The sequence below is a fragment of the Nycticebus coucang genome, chromosome 16, assembly GCF_027406575.1.
Source record: "Nycticebus coucang isolate mNycCou1 chromosome 16, mNycCou1.pri, whole genome shotgun sequence".
Taxonomy (NCBI): Eukaryota; Metazoa; Chordata; class Mammalia; order Primates; family Lorisidae; genus Nycticebus; species Nycticebus coucang.
Window position 1 is genome coordinate 72,339,810 of NC_069795.1, and position 16,396 is coordinate 72,356,205.

Consider the following 16,396-nt stretch of genomic DNA (forward strand, 5'->3'; position numbering starts at 1 on the left):
CACACACTTATAGTCCCAACTATTCAGAAGCCTGAGGCAGAAGGACTGCTTGAGCCCTTTGAGATTGTAGTGAGATAAAATTGTGCCACTGCATTCCAGCCTGGGTGACAAAGACCCTATCTTGCCACTGTACCTCCAACACTCCCAATAAATGAAAATATTTTGAACTGAATGAAAATGATTTTGGGGCGGCTCAGTGCCGGTAGCTCAGTGGTTATGGTGCCAGACACATACACAGGGGCTGGCAGGTTCCAGCCCAGCCTGGGCCTGCTAAACAACAACTACGATGAAAAAAAATAAAAAATAAAAATAGCTGGCCATTTTGGCAGGCACCTGTAGTTCCAGCTACTCAGGAGGCTGAGGCAAGAGAATTGCTTAAGCCCAAGAGTTTGAGGTTGCTGTGATGCCACAGCACTCTACCCACGGTGACATAGTGAGACTCTGTCTCAAAAACAAAAGTATCAAGTATACTGAAATGTGTAAGCATTTGGAAAATCTACATATTGTATTTTACACTGTAAAATGTGCCCCTTTTTGGCCCAAATTTTTGAGGGAAAAATAAGGATGTGCTTTATACACGGGTAATATGGAAATCCAGGGTCATAGGCCTTCCCACCTGGGCCCACCATGCACTCGAGGCTCCAGTCCAGGCTTCAGTCAAGCACTGCAGTCAGGGGAGTGGGTATTGGCAGTGCTGTGATCATGTGAGGGGAGGGCCAAGGCCCAAGGTCTGTCCACAGGAAGGGGACTAGAACTCCCATGTAGGCCCTAAGGAATAAACTGGCTACCCATGGGCTGAGGAGCCTCAGAAGCTCCCACCACCAGATAGGGGGGTGACCATGTCTACTGTAGCCCTGACACAGCAGGGAGGAAGGGCTCCTGGGAGAAAGGGAGGCGGCCTTCACAGAGAAGGCTGTGACAGGGTAGTGAAATCTGCACATTTACCAGGACAGCATTAGCTCTCCCGGCCATGAGTCAGCCACTTTCTCAGGGACCTTTTCCTAGAAGTTTGAGCCAAAAACATGGGAGCACATTATACACAACATACAGTAACCCAGTAAACCAATACTTTCCAAATGGCCAACAAATGACATCACGTAAGATCTATCCTGTGTAAGACAGACCAATAGATTTTATTAATGGAGTACAATGAGTTCATTCATTATGGTTTCAAACTCTATACTGCAACTAACAAACCTTTAAGAAACTGCCCTTTGTCAAGTTTGTGTGGTTAAATCCACAATTATCTGAAAAGGCTGTTAAAATACTCCTCCCCTTTTTAGCTGCATATGTGTGTGAGGCAAGATTTTCTTCCTATACTTCAAACGAACCAACAAATTGCAACAGCGTAAATGGAGAAGCAGATACAAGAATCTAGTTATCTTCTGTAACCTATAAATACTGCATGTACAACCATTATGTACCCACAATAATTAAAAATTAAAAATAAAAAAAGAATCCAGTTGTCTTCTTCAGCCAGATGTTAGATTTACAAAAATGTAAAACAATCTGCCTTTCTAATGACACCCCCAAATTTTTTAATATAGTCATTTTCTTAAAAATATATTATTTATGTTAACATACTTGACATTATTTCAAGTTAATAAGTATGTGGAGGCTGGGCCCGGTGGCTCATACCTATAATCCTAGCACTCTGGGAGGCTAAAGCATGTTGATTGCTTGAGATCAGGAGTTTGAGACCAGCCTGCACAAGAGTGAGACCCCCATCTCTACTAAAAGTAGAAAAACTAGCCAGGTAGGCACCTGTAGTCCCAGCTACTCAGGACTAGAAGTCAGTGCTGAGACAAGAGGATCTCTTGAGCCAAATACACTGGGGTTGCTGTGAGCTTTGATGACACCACAGCCCTCTATACAGGACAAGAGTGAGACACTATCTCAAAAAAAAAAAAAAAATGTTTTAATGTTTAACTACTCACCATTTTATGACATAACATAAAAAGCTTGAAGTAGCATGTAATAAGACTTGGTGACTGAATGAACTACAGTATAAAAGCAAGACAACAACTTAGGTATGTATGATGTAAGACTCGGTGCTCTGAAAATGCTGAGATAAAAGATGATATAATCTTAATGGAATTGGTTATTCACAGAATTGCCATAATGTGAGCTGACAGAAAACTCATTCAACTAAAAATATCAGATTTTATAAGGGCTCAATTAGAATTCTAGCATTACCAAAGGCTGCCTTTTATATTCACACTTAATGGACAAGTCACTTATCTACCCAGTGCTGCCTTGCCTGGGATGGGACAGAACAAATGATGGGATCAAATCAGAGATTCCATCAAGGCAAAGTGACCCTAGTCTCAGTATAGGTGGAAGGCCCCAGTACCATCTGCAGAGACCCAAAAGGGCTGAAGGTACTTGATCCCTCAGTAGGCACAGTAGTAATTAAAGCTCTGGAGTAAAGCTCTGGAGGCAGATTACTGGGATTATACCCTTCTTAATTGTATAATCTTGGAAAAAGTTTACTTAACCTCTTTGGCCTCATTTTTCTTTAAAAAAGGGATAATTATCAGATCATAGAGTTACTTTGAGGATTATAAATGTAAAGTACCCAGAAAAGTGATAAGATCAACTAAGTACTTGATAAATATTCTTGTTACACAATGTTTACATGAAATATGAAGGAAGAAGGACTAGACTAATCCACAGAGCAGCAAGTGGGGAGTATAAGAAATCTAACAGAGTACTAAAAAGTTAACCATGATTTCCTACATGTTTCAGGTTCTTTAAAGACCTATAGTGATCACAACTAAGCTTACACAAAAAAACACCTACCTCAAAATTATCATTTAAAAATGAATAAATAGTAGACTTTGTAGGGGGTTGGGATTCAGAACCATTACTGAATGGTTTCAAAACCAATGCATTTCTTTCATAGCTATGAGAATAAAAATATATCCTCAACTAATGTACGGGGCAAAGCAATGCTGTATATTTTTCTTCCTTTTTTTTTAAATAAAAAAGCAAAATTAAGCCATGCATGGTGGCATGCCTATAGTCTAGCTACTTGGAAGGCTGAAGCAGAAGGATCCCTTGAGCCCATGACTTTGAATATAGCCTGGGCAACATAGAAGACCACATTTCTAAAAAAAATAATAATAATAATAAAGGACAGCGACAAAATATTGGTAGCTGTATTATAACAACTAAGTAAACATTAGCATTTACATCTTGACACAATGTGAGAAAGAAAAATATAACCTGAATGGAGAACTACTCAGGAGCCAAACAGCTAGCAGCCTCTGTGAGAGGAATGTCCAGAGTGGGGGTGATAATTACAGGCTGGAGAGGAGCAGGGGATGAATGGTCTAAGTGATGATATTTTGTTTTGTTTTTATTTTATTTATTTATTTATTCTTTAGAGACAGAGTCTTACATTGTCACCCTGGGTAGAGTGCCATGGCCTCACACAGCTCACAGCAACTTCCAACTCCTGGAATTAGGCGATTCTCTTGCCTCAGCCTCCCAAGTAGCTGGGACTACAGGCACCCACCACAACACTCAGCTATTTTTTTGTTGCAGTTAGGCCGGGGCTGGGTTTGAATCCGCCACCTCAATATATCGGGCTGGCACCCTACCCATTGAGCCACGGGCACCAGCAGGTCTAAGTGATGATAAAAGACTTCTCTCCACAAAGGTCTAAGGGCAGGATAAGGGACTCCAGACCTTGACCTGAGTAGAGGCAAGGCAGAGTCATCCAAACTGCTCCCATTCCCACCCCACATCCAAGACACATGGAAACCAGAACAGAGAGATTACAAATCACCCCCACAAAATGAACTGGCAGTTTGAGGTAGAAAACACTTGAAGGAAAGAGGTAGTCTGGAAACTGCTGTCAGTTATGTCAACACATGGCAAAGTTACTCCCACACTTCTGCAGGGTTTCTACTACCGAAGACTAGGACCCAGTCTTGGGTCATAAACCACCAGGGAATATAACTGTCCTGAACTCTCAGAGCAGGCCAAGTGGCAGCAGCGGCCTGATCACAGCTTGAGGAAAGCTTCTTCGTAGTCAGCTTTGTACTTCCGTCTGCCTCACTGACAGAACAAGAACTTACACGAAGTCAGGAAGAAATGAAGTTTTATACAGAATCTATGCTTCTAACATGCTCCAAACCAACTCAGACACTGTTTACAGGCAAAAGAAGGGTGTGCTGGAAGCTTGGTGAGTAGGAAAAGAGAAGGCTGCCCACCTGTGTGAGGCAAACGTTACCCTTTTCTTGAACAAATTGTTTGACTTGAATGGGTAAAATACTCAAGACTCAGAGTGACTACTTATGAGAGAAAAAGGCAATGAAGGAAGAAGATGCCAGAAAGATTCTAAATTACAATGTTTTCTCAAGAACAAATTCTTACCAAGAATAAAATGAATGCACTCACTTACCTGGAAAATATCTGTCTTGTCTTCAAATAGACTTACGAAATATTTATAATCAGCATAAGCCCAGAATTTAGAATGATCAAAATCTCTAAATGGTCCAGAAAGACTAAAATAGTCACAGTTCCAGGTCAGAAACTCTTCAAGTGTAGCTTCTACATAACTACATGTAGTTTCAAACTGAGGAACTGCAATGTAAAAAAACACAACTTTAATGTAGAATGAACACATTTTCTAAATATTGGGTTTTTAAAAAGAAAGATAATTTCAACAAAAACTTAAGTATCTTAAACACTAGTTAAAAATTAATTTTGGGCTCAGAACCGGTAGCTCAGCAGCTAGGGCACCAGCCACATGCACTGGAGCTGGTGGGTTCGAATCCAGCCTGGGCCTGCCAAACAACAATGACAACTACAACCAAAAAATAGCTGGGTATTGTACCAGGCACCTATAGTCCCAGCTACTTGGGAGACTGAGGCAAGAGAATAGCTTAAGCCCAAGAGTTTGAGGTTGCTGTGAGCTGTAACACCATGGCACACACCAAGGGCAATAGTGAGACTCTGTCTCAAAAAAAAAAAATTTTTTTTTAAATAAATAAATATTAAAAAAAAATTAAATTTTGTACTTGCTATGTAATTAGAACCATTTATAACACAATACTTATGATCAAATAAACATGTGTAAGTATAAAACAAGGGTGTCTAACACGCAGCCCTCAGACCACCATGTGGCCAAACACAAATTGTAAACTTACGTAAAACATGATGGTATCTTTTTATAATTTTTTTGATGGAACTCAACTGGATGGTTCCCAAGCATGAACTTTGTAGACGTCATGTCACAATGTCACATAAATAAACATACAACAAACTTGCTATTTGTACACATGTGTGGCTTCAGTTTTACAGTAGTGTGCAGCTTCCAGTGAGTTATCTCCCCAGCGCAGATGGTCGAGTTGACACCACCAAATATTACAGATATTCCTGGTAACTTGGTGAGGCAGAAATTATCAATAATATTTCAACCTCCATTGCAACATTAGGCATTCGATGTTATTTAGAAATCAGGTAAGCATTTTTATTTGACTATTAAGGGCACCTGCACACCTCGGCAGGAACGCACACATTGCCCACCCACCACACTTTACAATCGGTCATTGTCCTACAGACAGATGAGATATGGAAGGACCCCAATGCTGATGTCTATATTCCTGTCAATTAATTTTCATAATAAAATTAAACACAGTCCCTTATCTATTATTATTTTTTTAATCCTAGCTTCTACAACCTCTCAAAAGAAAACAGAACCCACAAAAAGAAAAATTATGGATGAAGGAATATTAGTCAAAAAAAAGTGGATAGATGACTGATCACTTTTTTGTGGAGGCAAATGGTAAGGCTCTCTGCTTAATTTGTAGGCAATTTGTGCAAGTTTTCAAAGACTATAATTTGAAAAAGCATTTTATGCAAAAACATGCTGCCAAATTCTATGCATATGAAGAATTGTGTCATAGGATGGTGACATAAAATGTCATAAAATGGTGAAACTGAAAAAGTCTCTCTTCTCAACAAAATTGTTTTTTAAAGTTACAACTCAGCTCGATTCCATTGTAAAAGCTAATTATGTGGTAGCATAGTTATCAATAAAAAATCTAAATCATTTACTGATGGTGAGTTTATCAGGCAATGTATGGAAAGCACAGAAGGTATAATTTGCCCTGGAAAAAACGGGGATATTCCTAAAATCAGTTTGTCTCACCAGACTACAGCCAGGTGAACTGAAAAAATTGGAAAAATCTATCAAAAGAAGTTTGGAGAGTAAAGCTGCTAATTTTAAATTTTATGTTTTGGTGATAGATGACAGGGCTGCTGCTACAAATAGGGCTCAACATGCCATTTTTATTAGAAGTAGTGATGACAAACATAATGTCACTGAAGAAATAGCTTCTTTAGCTCCACTGAAAGATATGACTAAATCAAGAGATTTATACGAAGATATGAAAAATGTGTTAAAGCGATTTTTTTCCATTGTCACCATATCTGGTATAGTTACTGATGGTGCCCTAGCAATGGTAAGTAAAAGGGAGGGATTTGTACAATTAATAGAAAACAATGCAATTGTTGCCCAAAACTCACATTTGATGAAGTATAGTTGCAGAGTACGTCAAGAAAATTTATTCATAAATGCTTCAAAAATGGATGTCATACAAATCATCATTAAGACTGTGAATTTCCTAAGTGCCAAGGGATTGAACCATCACCAATTCCAGGAATTCCTTAAAAATAGCAATGATGACTATAGTCACATCATTTACTTTTCAGAAGTAAGCTGGTTAAGTCCAGGCCAAATGTTGAAAAGATTATGATTTGCCACATATTATCAAATTGTTCATGGTATCAAAAATCAAATTTGTGCCAGAACTTGACGACAAAAACTGGCTTACAAGTTTAGTATTTTTAGCAGATTTAACTGCTCATTTAAATTAGTTAAAATAAGTATCTTCAAGGTGAAAACAAACTCATCATTACAATGTTTTAAACCTTAACAGCATTCCAAATGAAACTAAAATTATGGCCAGCTCAAATTAAGGCAAACAATTTTATGCAATTCAACAATCAGCTAATAAACACAGTCCTGAGAACAGCAAAAAATATGCAGCCTTGCTTTTTGATTTGATATGAGAATTTGAAAACAGATTTCAAAATTTCCAAGACATAAGCAATATTTTGGATCTTTTTGTGACTGAGTACAGTGTAGAGTTTTCCAGAGGCTACATGACATGTGTTGATCAACATGTTACCTACCAATTTTCAAATGGTATACATAGAGTTACCATCCACCACTCAACTTAAAAGAAAAATTTGAGGGCGGCGCCTATGGCTCAGTCGCTAAGGCACCGGCCCCATATACCAAGGGTGGCGGGTTCAAACCCGGCCCCGGCCAAACTGCAACCAAAAAATAGCCAGGCGTTGTGGCGGGCTCCTGTAGTCCCAGCTACTCGGGAGGCTGAGGCAAGAGAATCGCCTAAGCCTAGGAGTTGGAGGTTGCTGTGAGCTGTGTGAGGCCACGGCACTCTACCGAGGGCCATAAAGTGAGACTCTGTCTCTACAAAAAAAAAAAAAAAGAAGAAAGAAAAATTTGATCATGTCTCTTTACTGAACTTTTATAGATCCTATCTTTCCAAAGACAAATATCTCTCACTTCACAATCATGCCTTATTCATGTCATTGCTTTTTGGACGCACCTATATTTTCAAACAACTATTTTTAAGAATGAAGCATATTATGAGTAAAATTAGAAGCAAAGTATCTGATGAACACCCTGAGAACACACTGAGAAGTGCAACTACTTCCACCAAACCAGATACTGAGGCATTAGTTTGTCAAATACAATGTCAAATATCCCACTAGTATTATGTTACCTACTTTTCTGTTACTTTTATGATAAAATTTTTCAAAAAACCCCAAAGATGTTCTATTACTCAGATAGGTACATTTTCTATATTAGTGGTTACAAACTTGGGACCTGCTGGATGCTTTTTAAAAAAATCTCTGAATAGGTCACGGCATAATTAGGATACTGTGTGAGGACTTCTTTGCTTATTTGTGGTGGCAGTACCATGAAAATCATGCATGGGCCTTTTTATTTGCTTATCAGCTTTCATTAGTGTTTATGTATTTAACGTGTGGCTCAAGACTACTCTTCTTTTTCCAATGCAACCCAGAGAAGTCAAAAGGTCAGACACCCCTTGTATAAAACATGGGTTTAACCTTAAGAAAACTGTCTTCTATGACAGACTGAATTAGTAAACCAGTGGAATATTTCAGATTATCAATTTTTCAAGACTTCTTGGGAGGGGGGTTCTGTGAGGTCAAAACTGTTTTTATAATAATACCAAACCACTATTTGCCTTTTTCACTCTCATTCTCCCACGAGTACAGTATAGAGCTTTCCAAAGGCTACATGACGTGTGTTGATGTCACTGCTCTGACAACTCGTGGAATAATTGCTTAGCTTCTTATGCTTTAAAATGCCTCCATTTTCGTTTCTATAACCCACATCAGCAAAAACACATTTGGATACTCAATATTTTTTAAGTATTTAGGGATCTTAATGTAGATCTTGATGTAGATGAGCTACCACATTGTTTGACACATAGCTGAGCTCAGTAAATGTCAGGCACTACTAGTATTTCTTCTTAGTCATTCATATACCAACTTGAACCCCTTTAAAAGTTAGCTGAATCAGGGCAGCGCCTGTGGCTCAAGGAATAGCGTGCTGGCCCCATATGCCGGAGGTAGTGGGTTCAAACCCAGCCCTGGCCAAAAACTGCAACAACAAAAAAAAAAAGTTAGCTGATTCAGTAACAGGAAGAGAAGGGCATTCCAGATTCTTCTTTCAATGTCTGTTTTATTTTCCCTCCTTTTCTGCCTGAACTGCTTAGGATTATCCCATCATGTTTTTTCCCTTTTCTTCCTTTTTGCTAACCCACAGACTGTCATAGAGGTAATAGAGGCAGAGTGTAAGTCAAAGAACCCTCCTAATTCATCTACTTCATCAACTTGTCACGTGGCTTTGAAAAGCAGGAGAACTTTACTAGGACACATCTATTTACAAGATACAAATCTACATATTAAAGAGCTATTTAAACTGTAATAATTTTGTGAGGCACTTAGGGACTAACATGCAGTAAACCATCCAGCTATCTATCTATCTTTTTTTTTTAGAGACAGGGTCTCACTCTGTAGCCTAGGCTACAGTGCAGTGGTGTCATCACAGTTCACTGCAACTTCTAACTCCTGGGCTCCATTGATCCTCCTGCCTCAGTCTTCCAAGTGCCACCAGGCAGGGCTAATGTTTCTTTTTCTCTTTTCTGGTAGAGATGGGGTCTGGTTCTTGCTCAGGCTGGCCTCAAGCAATCCTCTAGCCTTGGCCTTCCAAAGTGCTAGGATTATGGTTGTGAGCCACCTCACCCAGCCTATGATCTCTTAATATTGCTAAAATTTTGACCAAAAAAAAAGTGCATGTGGTAGGCAAGAAAGCCTCATAATCCTGGGAAATAGGAGTCATTTCTAAATCATTTAAGTAAACTCCACATCAACCTAAAGACATTATACTGTCTTCTAAGTTTCACCTCCTAGAATTTACAGCAACTGACCTTTAAACTGAATTTAAAGGCTTCAGTGGAGCTACTTGCCCCTGGGGTGAACCAAGCAGAGCTTTTTAGTTAGGGCCAGTATCATAGACAAGTCGGCCTTGCAGCCCCCACTCGAGGACTGGCCTCATTAGAGACTCCACTTAACTGTCACAGCAAGCTCTGCATGTTAAAAAATGAAAATCTACAAATGTAAAAATTACGTATGAGATTTCTACTGTCAGGAGAAAATTACAAAGAATGGAATGAATGGAAATAACAGACCTTTTCATTTACATGATTTTAAAATGGATTCTTTTCACTCTTTCCATGTAGTAACAGCACCAGAGGTACTGTATTGATTCTGTAATGATAATTTTTCTGGGTAGTACAGTTGTTCTTCTTAGCTTGTCTTATGCAAAGGACTTATTCCTTTCTCATTTTATCAATTTTGTTCCTTCATTTATTGTTGAAGTAGCGCAGACAGCTATAACTTTCATCCCACTTAATAAGTGTTAGGTAAGAAGCAGCTCAACTGAGCACAGGATTTCGCAGTAGCAGGTAAATTGAGTTTGTTTTTAATTCTCATAAAAAAGGGTCCTAAATTTTTTTTTTTAATGGCAAGTAACAAATATGTCTTCTTTTTGTTACTTTCATCATTTTACAACCAAGAAAAAATTCATGGGAGCTCGGCATAGCACTTTTATTCATCATTCTATCCCCCATTTACAGATGTTTAGGGTTATTTCTACAACTGTTTGCCAAATTACTGTCACTGCTTATATATCTTGGAAAACAAATGTGATCCAAAATGTTTTCAAAGAGCTATGTGATGTTCAAGATCTGCTTCCTAAAATAAACTAAGGAACACATGACCTTCAAAAATATCAACTATTAACACTACTAATTTAAGCATTCCAGGAAAATTGTAACCAAGACCTAAAACAGAAATAAGAAATATATTCAACAGAAAAGAAACAAAGTTATTACTTTTAAGATCTTATACCTGTCTACTTAGAAAACTTACAAGAACAAAACCTACCTAGACTAATAAGTAGCTGAATACAAAATAAACACTCAGAAATAAAAGGCTTTTATCTATGTACTAATCATAACAGTTAGAAAAATATAATAGACAAAAAATTACTTTCAGATGAGTTATAACAAATTTATGATATTTTAAGAAACTTATAGACCTATATGAAACTAGAAATATTTTTACTGAGAGACAAATAGACTTGATAAATAATTACAACTTATTCCTGTGTAGAAAGATACAGTGTTATAACAATGCAATTTTTTTTCCAAATTAATTTACAGAGCTTAATGAATTATCATTTAAAATCCAAATAGGATTTCTTTAAAGTTAGTGCTTTGTGTAACTATATAGTTCACTTAGGAGAATAAAATTCAGTAATATTTAAGAAAGAGAAGAGTAATTAGGGAGGATAAATTGTGCTTTCAAATATTAAAATATATACCAGTGCTAAAATAGCATTTTAAAATTGCTTTACTGGTCCTAAAACTGATAGCTTAAAAAGTGGCCCACCAAATGATACTGGAATATTCAAGAAGATAGCATATAATAATGAGTTCCAAAGCCAGTAGAGTAAAAAAAGGAACATACAGTAAAATAAAATTTCCCAAGTGAGCAATTTGTAAAAAATATCCAGGGAACACCAAATATGCAAATGAAAATGAATATGAAATGGATAGAGTAAAATGTAAAAAGGAAATCATTATTCTATTAGAAGAAAACATTGGAATATTTATCTATATACAGAATAGAGAAGGAATTTCTAAAGAAATGAAGGGGGCAGCTCCCGTAGTTCAGTGGGTAGGGCACCGGCCACGTGTATCAAGGCTGGCGGGTTCAAATCCAGCCCAGGCCAGCTAAAACAACAATGACAACTACAACAACCACAAAAAAAAAAAAAAAAAAAGCCAGATGTGGTGGGCCACTGTAGTCCCAGCTACTTGTGAGGCTGAGGCATAAGAATTGCTTAAGCCCAAGACTCTTATTTGTAATTTAAAACTTGTAAGCAATCTAAATAATCGAAATAGGTAAATTTTAAAATAAATTATGATACTACCAAACAATGAAATATCAGGTAGCCACTTAAATAAAAGTCACATTTAATGTCAAGAGAAAATGCTCAGGATATGTTAAGCAAAAACAAGCAGGCTCTGAAAATACAAGTTTATTTTTAAAATACCAAAAGGCCTGCATGAACATATATCAAAGTATAACTAGTGATTATCTCTGGGTAGTTCCATAGTATTTTTTTAATTTGGAGAGGGCCTTTCTATTTTTTCAATTTTCTTTACAATGAAGACGTCATACTTTTTATTTTTAAATTATTTCTATTTAAAAATAACACTTGTTGCTGGGCGCAGTAGCTCACGCCTATAATCCCAGCACTGTGGGAGGCTGAGGTGGGAGGACTGCTTGAGCTCAGGAGTTTAAGGCTTGTCTGAGCAAGAGTGAGACCCCAACTCATGAAAAAAATGGAAAAACCCAGCCAGGCGCCATAGCAGTGGCTTTGGAGGCTGAGGCAGCAGGAGATGCCCACAGCCCAAGTCTGAGGTTGCAGTGAGCTATGATGCCCTTGCACTCTGCTCAGGACATAGGGTAGAACTCTGTCTCGACAAAATAAATAAATAAATAAATAATAATATTTGTTGAGCATTTACTATCTGCTAGGCACTATTATAAATGCTTTATGCGTACAAAAGCATTTAATCTTAAAAATATTTCTAACATATAGAAAAGTTAATTGGCTTACCCAGGGTCAAATAGCTTAAATTTGAAGCAGTGCAGGCTGACTCCAGAGATGGCACATAAAGTGTGTGTGTGTATATTAAAGCATCCATGTCTGAGAAAATTCAAGTATATTGATTCATGTTGTAGTATGTATCAGTGCATCACTTCTTTTTATTGCCAAATAATATTCTACTGTATAAATACGAACATTTTGTTTATCTACTCATCAGTTGATGGGCACTTGAATTGTCTATTTTTGGCTACTAAAATAATGCTCTATGAAGATTCATGTACAAGTTTCTGTGTGGAGATATATTTCCATTTCTCATATATCTGTCATAGGAGTATGGGGATTCTAGACATCAAAAGCAAAATAATTCCATGAGCTACACTACCAGGTCAAAATGAGAGAAAGAAGCTTAAAGCAGCTAGAAGGGATGCTGGGGAATTTTCTAGTTCCCCCAAGCTATTAACAGAAATTCATAAGCCATTTCACCACAATGCCTAAAACACTACAAATTTCTAGACTACCAAATGTACCCCTATTGATATACATTATGAATACCAGACAGCAGTTATGAACTTCTTTGAATTAGAAATAGCAATGTTTCTTTTCTTTTGTATTAACTCAATTTTAGAGTTAATGGTAATCACTTTATTTGACAATAGGGGAAAAAAATGAAAATTTTAGATGTCTTCATAGAGAAAGAGGAAGCAGGCAAAAATCTATTTGCTTAAGAGAATAAAAAAACCAAGCTTTACATATGTTTCATGTTTGTGCAATGCAATACATCTCAACAACAAAGTAGAATATAAAATTGTAACCAAGTAATTATGCAACTATAGATAGGACTGAAGCCACAAATAAAAAGACACACTGTACATAAGTAATAGTGGGCAAGACTATTAGGTTGGCATTGGTATTTTTAGTCACATGGAAACAAATAATTTCATGCTAATAAATACTTATTAAGTGTCTACCACATTCAATAAAACAGGATAATGTCTAGCAATGTACACATGATACATGAACAAATATATTTCATAGGCTGTTAAAGGCTGTTTAGTCTTAAAAAAACAAATAAACAAAACCTAGGATGAACTGTTCTTCCAAACTTCCAATAAAATTTTCCCATCTACACAATAAATGACCAAGAAAGAATTCCCTAAAAATAAGGAAACCACTGCTGAGAATGTGATAATGCTATTAAAGAGACATTATTATCAGGATTACTTATAGTGCTACCTGTGCTTATGCTTTTCATTCCCATCCTGAATCGCAGCTGTTTGCCACGAAGAACCTCAGAAAGGTGGGTAGCATTCCAGTGCCGTGATGGCCAATCACAAACCATGTTACAGAAGATTGCAGGTTTTTGTAAAGACATTATAATTTCTTTTGCTTTCTCTGGAGTAAAAGGTTTGACATGTTCACCTAGAAAGAGAAATGAATAGAGCAACAGACAGAAAACTATAAAGTTGTTTCATACAATATGAAGAAAAATGGCTAATATTGTTTCTATTATGGCAAACCTTTCTGTGTAATTCCACTGCATTTACACTTCACTTATTACTGTTTATATAAATATTTGGCCTCAAAAGACCATAATTCTGAAGTGATTTTTCACATATTAAATTTGGCCCTGCAATCCCATTATCAGGTATCTACCCAGAAAAACAAAAATCATTTTACCACAAAGACATTTGCACTAGAATGTTTATTACGACTCAATTCATAATTCCCAAGTCATGAAGCAATCTAAATGCCCACCAACCCATGAACGGATCAACAAACTATGGTATGTGTATATCATGGAGTATTATTCAGCCATTAAAAAAGATAGAGACTTGGGCGGCGTCTGTGGCTCAGTGAGGAGGGCGCCGGCCCCATATGCCGAGGGTGGCGGGTTCAAACCCAGCCCCGGCCAAATTGCAACAAAAAAATAGCCGGGCGTTGTGGCGGGCGCCTGTAGTCCCAGCTGCTCCGGAGGCTGAAGCAAGAGAATCGCGTAAGCCCAAGAGTTAGAGGTTGCTGTGAGCCGTGTGACGCCACGGCACTCTACCGAGGGCGGTACAGTGAGACTCTGTCTCTACAAAAACAAAAAAAAGATAGAGACTTTACATTTACCTGGATGGAGTTTAAATACATTCTTCTTAGTAAAGTATAGCAAGAATGGAAAAATAAATATCCAATGTACTCCATACTAATATGAAATCAATATGTAAACATGTTCCTAAGAACATTAAAATACTATTATAGTCCAGTTTGGGGGTGGAGGGAAGCAGGAGGGGGGAGGACATATGGCACAAGGGGGGAGGGGATGAGGCGGGATCTCACCTAATGTGTACATTGTGAGGGTGCATAACACGCCCCCTGGGTGAGGGGCTCTTCTACAAATGGAATTTTACCCTGGAAGTGAGAACAATGTAACCTAAATATTGCACTCTCATATTAATTTGATAAAGTTTAAAAAAAATAAATAAATTTTACTTTGTTAAGATAGAGTCTCACTCTGTTGCCCCAGGCTAGAGTGCTATGGCCTCAGCCTAGCTCACAGCGACCTCAAACTCCTAGGTTCAAGTGAGCCTCCTGCTTCAGTCTCTAGAGTAGCTGGGATTACAGGCATCTGCCACAATGCTGGGCTAATTTTTCTATTTTAGAAATATGGGGTCTTGCTCTTGCTCAGGCTGATCTCAAACTTCTGAGCTCAAGGGATCCTCCTGCTCCAGTCTCCCAGAGTGCCAGGATTACAGGCGTGAGTCACTGTGCTCAGTCCATATTAAATTTTAAATGTATAAATATTGGTAAATGTTTGTAATTTTCAACATCAAAAATGAAGTTTTAATCCTAAAAAAAGCTTTCCATGGTTCAGCGCTTGTAGCTCAGCCACTAGGGCACCAGCCACATACACCGGAGCTGGCAGGTTAGAACCCAGCTCAGGCCTGCCAAAGAACAATGACAACTACAACAAAAATATAGCTGGGTGTTGTGGCGGGTGCCTGTAGTCCCAGCTACTTGGGGGGCTGAGGCAAGAGAATCGCTTAAGCCCAAGAGTTTGAGGTTGCTGTGAGCTGTGAAGCCACAGCACTCTACCAAGGGTGACATAGACTCTGTCTCAAAAAAAAAAAAAACAGGCTTTCCAACTATTTCTTTAAATTTAAAGGGATGCAATTTTTTGAAATTATTATTTTCCAAATAGCAGGCTACGTAAGAAATGCTGACGGGAATGACTCTAGAATTAAGTTGCTGGAGTTAGCAACAACTGTACTTGTTATATCATATGTTTATGCCAGAAAGACTGTTGGATTAATACAGCAGTCATTTGGGAGGGAGATTATTTTAAAAGGATAAAGGTGCACTGAGATGGCCATCAATATTAATCCTGATTTCAAGTGCACGCATGAACAGTACAGAGGACCTGTACAAACCAACACTGTGACTTACTAAGTACTTAAATAAATTTCATAGGATCACAGAATGTTAATCCTAGATAAGACAGTAAAATTAATATTTTTAAAATAAAATAAGTTTCTCTTTAACGACATCTTAAGATGGAAAGTTTAACCATCTTAAGATGGCTAAGTTTTTGAGAAAAGTTAAAAAATGCTTCATACTCTAACCCTGGAAACATATTTATAATTCTCAAGAACAAGCAGCTAGTCTTCTATTTGTGTTACTTAATGTGCAATTATACCTATTTCAAAAAAATTTTTAAAGCTTATAAATAATCCAAATTTCTCTATTACTCAACCTTCTTCTAAACTGTCTGATAAAAGGAAAAGGGATGGGGATGGACTCATCAAAGAATTTGAATAATTTGTGCTTGTCTAAATGTAAGACTTATTTTTAAATGAAATGAAAATGTAAATCAATTTAGCACCCTTCCTCTGAGAAGATAAAACTTAGAATTCTTTCCTAAATCCTCAGTGAAAGTGTGTGGGCCCTAAGACCCCTGGGGCTGACACCTGAGAGCAACCTGTTATCTTCACAGTCATCACTCAGAAGTCAGAGGATCAGTGTGGATGCTTACAGGGAAAATGCAGGGAGTCAGGGTATGATACATGCAGTGAGGAACAGAGAAGGCACCCTTAGTTC

General features: G+C 37.7%; 1 protein-coding gene across 3 annotated transcripts in view; it reads right to left on the bottom strand.

The window, feature by feature from the left end:
* Window positions 1-16,396, bottom strand: part of HSPBAP1 (HSPB1 associated protein 1) — a 61,351-nt gene that overhangs the window by 36,138 nt on the left and 8,817 nt on the right. For all 3 annotated transcript variants that reach the window (XM_053565495.1, XM_053565496.1, XM_053565494.1), the window contains exons 2-3: window positions 13,550-13,735; window positions 4,412-4,593 (exon numbers count right to left, since the gene is read on the bottom strand). In XM_053565495.1, coding sequence (XP_053421470.1) covers window positions 4,412-4,593; window positions 13,550-13,735 — 368 coding nt within the window. The remainder of the gene's footprint in view (window positions 1-4,411; window positions 4,594-13,549; window positions 13,736-16,396) is intronic.